At 36.0% G+C, this 11,493-nt stretch overlaps 2 protein-coding genes across 2 annotated transcripts; both read left to right on the plus strand.

The window, feature by feature from the left end:
- The first annotated feature begins 217 nt into the window (after positions 1-217).
- On the plus strand, positions 218-8,380 carry LOC117930723 (intermediate cleaving peptidase 55, mitochondrial). Its single transcript, XM_034851386.1, has 14 exons — positions 218-437; positions 924-998; positions 1,562-1,825; positions 1,937-2,029; positions 2,609-2,815; positions 3,808-3,911; positions 4,080-4,146; positions 4,239-4,346; positions 4,678-4,770; positions 5,434-5,530; positions 5,675-5,745; positions 6,757-6,812; positions 7,864-7,924; positions 8,069-8,380. The coding sequence occupies exons 1-14, from the start codon at positions 390-392 to the stop codon at positions 8,183-8,185; spliced, it is 1,461 nt and encodes a 486-aa protein (XP_034707277.1). The 5' UTR covers positions 218-389; the 3' UTR covers positions 8,186-8,380.
- A 2,323-nt stretch (positions 8,381-10,703) lies between these two features.
- On the plus strand, positions 10,704-11,471 carry LOC117930724. Its single transcript, XM_034851387.1, has one exon. The coding sequence runs from the start codon at positions 10,766-10,768 to the stop codon at positions 11,264-11,266; it is 501 nt and encodes a 166-aa protein (XP_034707278.1). The 5' UTR covers positions 10,704-10,765; the 3' UTR covers positions 11,267-11,471.
- The last annotated feature ends 22 nt before the right edge of the window (positions 11,472-11,493 follow it).

Genomic DNA, 11,493 nt, shown 5'->3' on the forward strand with positions numbered 1-11,493 from the left:
TATTTTCAATTGTCTTTTTATCATACTATATAAAAAAATATTTAAAAACATCTTAATTTTTCAAACAAAATTTTTTAGTTCAAAATTTATAGATTATGTTTTTTAAGCTGGATAATTATGTTTCATTACAAATAATAAAGAGTTTTTCTCATCCAATGTCGTAAATAAATATAATCTACACAATAACAAAATTTTCTACTTAGGTCCTAAAAAAGTTTGGGCCAACAAAAGCCCAAAAGGCCTAAAACCCCAAACCCACGAAGCCCAAAAGGCCTAAAACCCTAAACTGAGAATTTGAGACATCCAGGAAACTTAACCGATAAAGGGATTCTTGACACTATAAAAACAGAGTCGATCATGAAGAGAGTCCACCCGGAAAAACAGAGGAAATGCAGATTCTCCGAAGAAAACTTCTGCAAAGGAGCTCATTCATACAAGTACAGTACTCTTTTTCAGAAAGCATTCTATTTTGTGCTCTTCTGTATTTTTTTTGGGGTGAATTTTTGGATTCTAAACTGGTAATTAAGTTAATAGATAGCTGTATCCACGTTAAAGTTTGTAACTTTATGAACTTTCATGCAGCATTTGATCTAATTTTGATGGATTTTATGGATATTTGAAAAGGGTATTTTCAAAAAACAGTTCTCGGGATTTAATAAGAAATTTTTTTTGCTCCTCTTCTTTTGTCTTTTGTTCCCAATTTCACTTTATCTCTCGTCTTTAGGTTTTGTTCATATTGGGTTTTAGTTGTTTTGGATAATGATGAAATGAAGTTATTTGTAAAGTAGAGTTCTAGTGGTTCCAACATTCTCATTGAAAGTGGTAATTTGGGTAGATTTTGATTAATTTTTAGTTTTTATGGAATGCCCAGTTGGTTTTTGATAAAGATGAGTTATGATATTTCATGAATTCGGGTTTTACAGGGAGTTCGAAGATGTGGGTATTGTTCAAAAAATATCGTGGATGCAGGGCAGCCAACCCCTGCATCTCACCCTCAGGTACTGTTAACTTTATATCCAATGTGTAATTCTGATTAACCTAATTTTTTCTAAACAAAACATATTAGCAAGCATATCACTGCATATTATTGGCTAATTGTAGGAATGCAGGAAGGCAGATGAATGCCTAGTAGATTCGGGTTTCAAATAATTTGGAAGTTCTGAGGATGTGTGCTTTCTGTTTGTTTCATTTTTCTTCAACAAGACTTATAAATTGTTTTGTAGTTTCCCGTATTGGGCTATTTTTTGAGAGAAATCTCAAGAAAACGATTTTCCAAAAATTCAATGCCTAAGTGTTATATCCAGACTTTTCATTTTCCCCTGTTTTCAGAAACAGAAAAGTTTTTTTCAAACAAAAATCACTGTAAGGAGTTAATCAAACTGTTTTCATGCGATTAGCCTTTAAATAACTGGATTTATTTGGGTACATCTACGGGAAAAATCAGAAAAATAATTAGTGTCACTATTGCCTTGACATAAGGTATATACCTCTGTGCTTTTAATTAAAGTCGGAAGTCATTTTATTTTTAATTTAATAAAATTATTGTCTTGTGGTTCTGTAGTTACTAAATGAAGGGGAGATCACACCTGGCATAACTAGCGAAGAATATGTCTCAAGGAGAAAAAGATTGTTGGAGCTTCTTCCTGAGAACAGTTTAGCCATCGTTGCATCTGCTCCTGTAAAGATGATGACAGATGTGGTGCCTTACACTTTTCGACAAGATGCTGATTATTCATATCTTACTGGCTGTCAGCAACCTGGTGGCATAGCAGTTTTAGGTCATGAGTGTGGCCTATGCATGTTCATGCCGGAATCACACCCTCATGTATGCCCACACTTGTATGATGGATTCTTAATACTCTGTTAATGATGTTATCTAGCATTTAAGTTGTACACAGTTATAGGAGTTATGGCTAATTATATATCAATTGTTTAGGATGTTATTTGGCAAGGGCAGATTGCGGGAGTTGACACAGCTTTGGACACATTCAAAGCTGAAAAAGCATATCCAATGAGTAAATTAAAAGAGGTGAGTTGGCTACCTTTTCCTTTGGTTATGGTACTAACTGGAAAGTTTTGTCAATCTGCACATAAACTACTGTATCCATGCAGGGAAACATTCTGTTGACCTTTTATACTGTAGATATTGCCTCTGAATAACTACTAAATACTGCCTTAGTTTTAACAAGTGCTATGTCTGGACAAATCTGTTCTGCCATACCGTTAGTAACCCTATAATTTACAGACGGATCCTTTTCTGGTGTCTTGTGATATGGGATACACATGGGGGGAGCATTCTCGAGAGAAAACTACAAGAGATTGAAGCTCTATTGCAGCCATCATCTTCTTCTTCTTGTTTTTACATCTGCCTTAAAATGTGTTCGGCAATGTAGGGCATCACCCACTAGCTCTAATTATGCCATGGGGTTTGGTTTGGTAAATATCAAACAGAAGCTGTCAAGTTGTCATGACAGAAATTTTTTTTAACTATGGTTCTTTATTCTGTCATAAAACTCAACACACAAAAGAGAAAAAAAAAAAGCTTTAATGCTGCTCATATACCTGTCTTATGCTAGTCTTTTGCTTATTTTTGTATTGATTGCTGCAGATTCTTCCTGGCATGATGGGAAGATCCTCCAAATTGGTTCACAATGTGAAGACAGCCATACCAACTTATATGGAAATGGAGGCCTTTCAAAAGGCTGCTAACAGTGGCAAAGTAAAAGATCTTTCTGTATACACTCATGAATTGCGGTGGGTAAAATCACCGGCAGAGCTGAAGTTATTGAGAGAGTCTGCATCGATTGCTTGCCAGGTATTCCCATGTCTAAATTACTGCAAACTATTTTCATTGAACTCAGCTGTTGAATTCTTGCCTTGGTGCAATGGCCACCCATGAATTTCTAACTATGCCTTGTGATGTTCTTGTCAACAAATTTTGGCCTTTTGATGAGGCAGTAACTAGCAAGATATGCATACAGAGACTGAGATTTAACGATAGAAAGAGATAACACTATATAACTTTTTTTTTTTGGTAATATAATTTGTCTGTCCTGATTTTTTTTACTTTTGCGGCTAGTCTAGTTAAGGTAATCCATTTTTTATGAAAAGCAAAAAGTTGGGCCAACAGAGTGCTGTTGAGTTGGCTTTCCCCAGGAAAAAGTCTTAATTTCTTGACAACCTGCTTTCTACTTTTGTATAGGAAGAAATAATAGCATCATTTGATGCCATACTCAAACCAGATAATCAGAAATTGTATTTTGAAAGGAGATGGGTGTAGAATATTGAGCATTCAAACTGGCAGTTCATATTTTGGTTTTAGCATGCCCCCCCTCCCACCATAGAAGTTACTTCTTTAGTAGTTAAGATATTCAAAATGTTCCTACTAAAAGTGGATTTTGTAGCTTGTTGAGCTTTGAAACCTTCAAGGTCAAGCTCATTCTGGTTCCTAAGTAACATATGATCAGATTAGTGATTTCCTTTTGACTTGATCTCCTCTCCCATAGATATATAAGAACTTTGGATGTTACTTTTAAGAAAATTTTGTGCAATGACTCCTTATCTGATGGAAATGATCTCAAATGATCCTTAGCCTTTCTTTTCGTAGGATCTTGGTTCCAAGTTTGTCCATCTATAGGAATTCAGATCTCAAAGAAAAATATGTCTCACAACATCAAGATCCTAGTTCTTGTTTAAATTGTTCTCCACAGTGATCCTGCACCTTTGTATACATGCATAAATGTGAAATTTTATTGGATATATCTTGCTGAAACAGCAATACTAATTATTTATTTTGCCATTGAATAGGCTCTTTTGCAGACAATGTTTCACTCGAAAACATATCCTTATGAGAGTATGCTATCGGCTAAGGTTGAATATGAGTGCAAAATGCGAGGGGCCCAAAGGATGGCGTAAGCATTTTCCTTTTTAATGGTTTTGTGCCCGTGAATGGGAGATTTGTTTTGTTTTTGCAACCCACTTGATGTGCTCCAGAACCTGAATAATTGAATTCTGCGATAATTAATTGCATGCTTAGATATTCCTGAAGGCTTATGATTTGTGCCTTTCCCCTTTACTAGATTCAACCCTGTGGTTGGTGGTGGCCCTAATGCTAGCGTCATACATTATTCTCGAAATGATCAGAAGGTAAGTTCATTTATATCGTATGCTGATACATTTTTTTTCATCTGTAATTACATTTACTAGAGAGGAAACAATTTTATAATTTATATATACAGGTTAAAGACGGGGACCTTGTTTTGATGGACATTGGATGTGAGTTGCATGGATATCTTAGTGATCTTACTCGTACATGGCCACCCTGTGGCTTCTTTTCTGCAGCCCAAGTATGCCCTTTAATTGCTTTATGTTCTCCCACAATCTTATTACTGAAAAAGTTTCCCCGGTTATCTATAAATTTTGGAACTTCTATCAATACTTGTAAAGTTTGTTCCATGTCAATTCTTTACCTTATTGCATTATGGCTTCTATTGATTACAAACCATCAACTTTTCATCCCCTATTGTTCTCATGCGCTCCAACTTTCATCATAGCTCCTAAAATCTTCTTAAGGATCTGAATTTTCAGGAAATTTTGTCATGTTAAATATGACGGTTCCTGCCATTTGGTATGTGCCCCTATTAACTGAGGCTAATAGCTTTGATGCATAAATTGCAGAGGGAACTTTATGATCTTATCTTAGAGACAAACAAGGAATGTGTGAAGCTCTGCAGACCTGGCACAAGCATTCGACAAATACACCACTATTCGGTAATGATCTAATAAACCCAAAATATTGTTTTTCTAGCATTTCTATTTTTCCCAAGCATATCATCTTTCAAGAGGAAATGAGATGATGAGAGTTTACAGATTTGTTCTGTATCCTCTATTGGAGAGATATCTATACCTTCTTTACTTGGTAGTTTGGTAGATGGACTGGAAGGGATGGGATGGAATCAGTCCCTCAATTAATGCTGTCTGTTTACTTTGGGAAGAGAATCTTTGCCTGTTAGGAGTGTCATGGCACAAAATTCAACAAGATTCAATCTCCCATGCTTGTAACTAAAAACAATAGCCCAATTAGGCCTTACTCTTAGTTTCCCGCACCTTATTTTATGAACATGAACATGGATAAGGCTTGGTCTAATTTAGCATCTTGTAAAGATAAGGAGGTCTAGGTTTGCTCTCTTGGACCCAAAATTGTCCCCTACATTCAATGTGATGATTTTGTGACAACAAAATGCATATCTATTTTGTTAATTCTGGTAATTACAATTACCTACTTACTGGGGCTCACCAAGGTGAGCACCTGGATTCTCTTCTCAATTATGCCTTTGGCATTCACTTTACTCTAATGAGCCCCATGATTTTGTTTTAATCAATGTTTTGCATTACAGAAATGTTTAATCCTTGTGATGCTATGTGATTGGACAGGCTGAAAAGCTACTCCATGGACTCAAGGAGTTAGGAATTTTGAAAGACAGTCGGAATATTTATCACAGCTACCATCAGCTGAACCCTACTAATATAGGTTTCTCTAACCATCCATTGACTTTCCAGTTTGTTCCTTCTTGCCAATATAGAGCATGAAAATTTTGAGCTTGTAATAGAAATCATTCTTGAATGTCAAATCTAAATTTATTGATTCATCATTCCTCTCCACCTTGATGTCCAGGTCACTATCTAGGAATGGATGTTCACGACTGCCATTCACTTGGGGATGACCAGCCCTTGAAGCCAGGTGTTGTAAGTTGTCTCTCTTATCACCTTAATCTTTCGTTTAAACTTTCTGTACTTCTTTGGTAAGATTACAATTTTACGTTTGTGAAATAATCAATTTATCTAAAAGCTTAAACGGTTTGTATTTGGGCCCCCCTTATGCTCAACCCCATAGCCACTATGGGAGGCATAGATAGCAATAGCTGCAGAAAAATCACACATTTGTGATTAGAGATAATTAGACAAATAAATAGATGTTTGGGGGGGGGGGAAGGAGTTGACCTTGAGACCTCTAGTTAACCATGTTAAGCTACCACAAATTCTCCTAACATTGGATTCAATTAATTGGGGGAAATAAAGATACAGTGAGGTTCAAATTCATGATCTCTCACTAAGCAAGGCTCTCATACAGAGTTGAACTCAAGACCTCCAGTTAACCAGAGTTCTAAACCATGTTAAGCTACTACAAAATTTCCTAACATTGGATTCAATTAACTGGGGGAAATAAAGATACAATAAGGTTCGAATTCATGATCTCTTTGCAAAGCAAGGATACCTTAAGTTAGAATTTGGACCCACAATGTATATCATACTTTAACAATCTTATCTAGCTCTACTTTAGCTTAAGAATGAGTTTAGTGTCATGATAAAAAACCAACAGTTCTTTTAATATTGTTTCAGCATGCACAAATATGGACATTATATTTTCTAGGTGATATATTTGTTGTGGATTCGGTTGTGTACATTGATGGGAATTCTTTGTCCTTAATTGATTGTGTTGATTGGTTGGGTCCTTGAGGGGGTGGGAGCTGTTTTTTTTTGTTTTCCACCCTATTTTTTGTTTTTGTTTTGTTTTTAGCTCTTTGTATATCCCCGGTGTACTTTTGTGTGCTTTTTGCTCTTTAATACAATCTCTTACTCATAAAAAAACTCTTTAATACAATCTCTTACTCATAAAAAAAACATTCTTTTGTAAATTTTCTCACTTTTTTCCTTTGATGTTGACATGATTTTACTGCAAAATATTTTCATGAGCAGGTGATAACAATTGAGCCAGGAATTTACATCCCATCTTTCTTTGATGGTCCAGAGAGGTACTTCTGAACTTTGCTTTGTCAAATTATTGTTCCATGATAACTCCACAACATGAAAGTGATGGGTCCTATTTGCTAGCTCTCTAATTACAGTTTCTTGTAGTCCTCTTCCTTGCCCAAGCTGTGACGATTTGAAGGGGCAGATTCTCATTCATGAAAGGCCCATGTATCTTTGTTAAGTTGTCAATTTTCCTAAAAAGATGTGCATTTATCTATCAAAAAAAAAAAAAAAAAAAAAAAAAAAAAAAAAAATCCTAAAAAGATGTGTAGTCTCATATCCGCATGTTGAAGACACATACAGTTTAAAACCTGTAATTATATATAATAAGATAGATACATAGATAAGGGAAGGACTTGAATGTGAGACCTCCAGTTAACTAGAGCCCTAATACCATGTGAAGTGGTCAATGTTCTGAAAATCTTAAACTGTTAGGATTTGAACCGACAATATACATCTTACTCCAACACCCCCCTTTATCTGCGGCCCTATTCCGGTATGCGCTCGAATTAACTAGGACCCTAATAGCATGTTAAGTTGCCAGTACTCCAAAAAGCTTAAACTATTGAGATTTGAGCCTACAACATACATCCTGCTCCAACACCCCCCATTACATGCAGTACTATTCCCACATGTGGGAGGCACAAACTGTAGTAGCTGCAAATAAATCACAATGTCATGCACCAACAATCTTCGTACAGGAAACATGATCTGATTTTTATTATCATTTTTTTTCAGTTTCTTGTTGAACATTTTTTACATTGGCGTTTCCCTCCAAATAGGTTAGTTTTTAGCATACTAATTATGATAGATTGAACCGTCTTCTTGTTAGCAAAATGAGCCAACATGAGGTGAATCGTGTTAACCATCTTTGCTTGCAAGGGGATTCATCTTTGAGCAACCAACTAGCACATTAGCGACTAAATACTACAAAATTCTGGACATGTCCCAGATTTCATGTGTCTTCTTCATATTACATGACCAATATCATGTCTTATCTTTTCAGCATTAGATGATGTCCTTGGTGCTCATATTTTGAGGATTCTAATGCAGGTTTCGAGGGATTGGAATAAGGATTGAGGATGAGGTCCTTATCACAGAAACAGGATATGAGGTATATATCTCAGACTAAGTCCTACGTCAGGGCATTGGGCTTGGTTTGGTTTGGTTCATTCTTCTTAATACATTAACACTAATATATATCGGTTCTAGGTAATGTCATTGAGATTTTCTTTTATCTTTTGGGTGTTGGAAATAGGTCCTAACTGGGTCGATGCCAAAAGAAGTTAAGCATATCGAGACATTGCTAAACAACTTCTGCCATGGAGTAAATACAGAGAACCAAAACAATATGAGAGCTGCATCCATTTCATGAGCTTCTTGCATTTTCAGGTACAAGAACACGTTGATGCATAGGCCATGGTGGGAATAAATAGGAAGCCTTGTGAAACAAATTTTTGTTGTATTTTAGCCCCAGGGTGCTCATTATTTATAGGCAATTTTCCTATATAAATTGTACTCTACATTCAATTTATCAGAACCCTAATTCTAGTTTTGAATCTTTCCCTTATTGTTGCTTTCTAATCTTGTAGAAAAGTGCTTTTAGAAAGCTGAGGGTTTGTTTGGCAAATGTTTTCAAAAACAGTTCTAAAAAAAATGGTGCTTAAAGACAAGTTCTTTATTGTTTTTATGAACAAAAATTTGTTTGAAAACTCCATTGACCTATATAGGTATCTGTATTTATGGAGATAAAGGACACTTATCCATATTTTAGTATTCTAATTGGCAATTTTATGTTAAAAAGCATCCTATATTTTAGTGGCAAATTTACCAAATATGTTTATCATTTAAGTTACAAAGCCCTTTTATATTCTTTAGAACAAAAAATTGTTTTAAAAAGCAATTGTCAAATAAACCTTAATTTTGTTTCCTAAATGGAGCTTGAAGCCATGGAAACAACCCAAAAAGCTTCTCAAAAGCAGTATACATCACGAAGGGGGAGGGTTTTGGAGTTGGGTGTTGTAGGGTTTTCCTTGTTTTGACGTGTGATTTTTCATTTAAAGACCTTCTCTACCTGTCCACAAAGCTCCAAAATTTGCCTCAAGAATGGAAATTGAGTCTGAGGAGCGTAGCTTTTTGTCTTGTACTTAGTCCTTTACTATGAAGAAGAGGATGCTCCATTGAAGACAAAGGAGTTGGTGGTTGAAGCTATTTAATTGAGAGGTTGAACCATCCGTTTGTATGGAAAGTTATGCCAATTTTTGGCAACTATCTTCGTGTTAGCTAGGTAAATTATGAGTGATATGAGTTTTCTCTGCTCCATCTATCTACCCATTTAAAAGTTGAAGTTAAGGTCAAAATTGTAAATAATTCTCAAGAACCTAGAGCAAATTGAGGTTATTCTCTTAGTAATTTTGTTTATAAAATTAATAATATTTGTTATATACATTCATTCAAAGTAAGGGTTAATTTAACATTTTAAAAAAGGGGAAACAAATTTTGTAACCCTAGGCACAAACCAAAATGGGGCTTTACACATGGGGAGAGGGCATATGATGAAACCACCAACCCATGCAGACACGAGTGATGAGTGATTATGATAGGTATAAGTTGACTTAACTTAAAATCAACCACACCCCATGTGCCCAATTCCATGTGTTTGATACTTTGATTGAAGCCACCCTTTCCCCTTTCTTGTGCTACCCTCTCATCCATTCACCAAATGGTTAAACCCCACAAATAACTTAAATATACATCTATGTATTTCTAAACCATCACTTTATCAAATAATTTTAGCATATTGTTTCTCCAATCAGATAAGTAACATTTTTCTCTATGTCAAACTTTAATTCATCATAGTTTCGTTTTCAAATCATAAATTAGATATGGACATTATTGATAAAATTTCCATCACGAAATAGACGTTAAGAAAATATAGATCTATTCATCCTATCACTCATACATACATACATGTATATATACATACATATATATCATATGAGGTATTTAGAGGCAAAAGAGTGGACATTAATAAGGAGGTTAAGAGCTTGATCATGGGAGAGTTTTGTATGATTAGGTGGGTCCGATTTATGATGGTGGGTCACAGTTGGTCAATTATCAATTTTTAAAAAAATAAATGCATCATGATACAGGTAGGGTGTCCATTACTTGAACATTTCTCTATATAGGTTACCGTTCCAACCAGATCGCGCGTGTCACACCACCATTGGTTACTCCTTCCTTCCCACCGCTCATCTTTAATGTCACCTTAAATATCAACTGCACTATTAAATTACCAGAGCATGTGGTCAAATACCCCTCTTCTTCATTCAAATTGCAGTGCTGCCACTGTCTGTGACTATGTTGGTGAGACCATTGTATCCCCATCTCTTGCTCTTGATTTGTGTTCAATGCTTTAGAATGCGTAGCCATTAATGTTGTTTGGGTTCCCAGAAAATGTTTTCCTTGAGCCCCACTTCTAAGCTAGAAAAGAAATACATTTGCCCCTAGTAACACTACCAATGATGTTACATAACCTTAGAGATATGGAATCATCCTTCCATCTTACACGACTTAAATACTGAATAGTCTTGTCTACCCTACTCGAAATCGGAAAGCCCTCTACTTGAGAACTCTGATTTATTAGCAGTGGTACGTTATGTTTCCGATAATATTACATTTTCTCAGGAAAATTAGGAGCATTAAACCTTTGGTAAGGGAGTTTAGGCGATCATTTCAAAGAGGTTTTGATTTTCCTACCACCTTAAAAGCAACCCCTGAACCCTACTGTGGCTGATAGTTCAAAAAGGGTGACACTCAAATGGCATTTTGGTAGTTGAGTGAAAACACAAGGGCAAATTTAGGGTTTCTCAGCTATATCAACACATCACCTTTCACTCCAGACCACACCTGTCAACAGCCCAAGGCAGAAAGCAACCAAAGGGGGAAAAGGGAAATGGCTCTGGTGAGAGAGGAGATCAAAGCCAATGCTGAAGTCTACCATGGAGATGAGATCTGTCAAGAGAAATCAAAGCTTTTGCTCACAGAAGTAGGGCTGCCCAATGGGCTGCTGCCTTTACAGGACATTGAGGAATGTGGGTATGTGAGGGAAACTGGTTTTGTGTGGCTCAAGCAGAAGAAGAAAACAATTCACAAGTTTGAAAAGATTGGCAAGCTTGTATCCTATGAACCTGAAATCACAGCTTACGTTGAACAAAACAAGATCAAGAAACTCACTGGTGTGAAGACCAAGGAGCTCTTGCTTTGGATCACTCTGAGTGATATTTATGTCGATGATCCACCAACCGGCAAAATCACTTTCAAGACTCCTGCAGGCCTGTTCAGGTCTTTTCCAGTGTCGGCTTTTGTGCTTGAAGATGTCAAGGATGTGAAGAAAGCCATGGATGTGAAGAAAGCTGAGGAAGAGGCTGGATCAGGGGAAGTGAAGGAGGTGTGAGCTTGGACAAGTTTTTAGCACCGAATGCTTCATCTTAGTATAATGCTTTCTCTCTTTTGATGTGTTTTGATGCTTTTCCCATTTACTACTACCAGTACCGAAAAATAAAATAAAGTTAGAATTTCAACAAGAGTTTCAATCATATGCATGGAACGCAGCGCTGAAAGCAACTTCTACCAAGAATGAAAACTTATCTTACTTTCAATATGAGTTCTTCATTTTCATTT

Source organism: Vitis riparia, chromosome 14 (assembly GCF_004353265.1).
Source record: "Vitis riparia cultivar Riparia Gloire de Montpellier isolate 1030 chromosome 14, EGFV_Vit.rip_1.0, whole genome shotgun sequence".
NCBI lineage: Eukaryota > Viridiplantae > Streptophyta > Magnoliopsida > Vitales > Vitaceae > Vitis > Vitis riparia.

What these genes read in the sequence shown, in the direction of transcription:
- LOC117930724 (XM_034851387.1), top strand. Translation starts at nt 10,766, where the DNA reads ATGGCTCTGGTGAGAGAGGAGATCAAAGCCAATGCTGAAGTCTACCAT.
- LOC117930723 (XM_034851386.1), top strand. Translation starts at nt 390, where the DNA reads ATGCAGATTCTCCGAAGAAAACTTCTGCAAAGGAGCTCATTCATACAA. An exon ending in GCTGAACCCTACTAATATAG is followed by an intron (nt 5,531 to 5,674) that starts GTTTCTCTAACC and finishes CTTGATGTCCAG; the next exon opens with GTCACTATCTAGGAATGGAT. An exon ending in TCACAGAAACAGGATATGAG is followed by an intron (nt 7,925 to 8,068) that starts GTATATATCTCA and finishes TGTTGGAAATAG; the next exon opens with GTCCTAACTGGGTCGATGCC.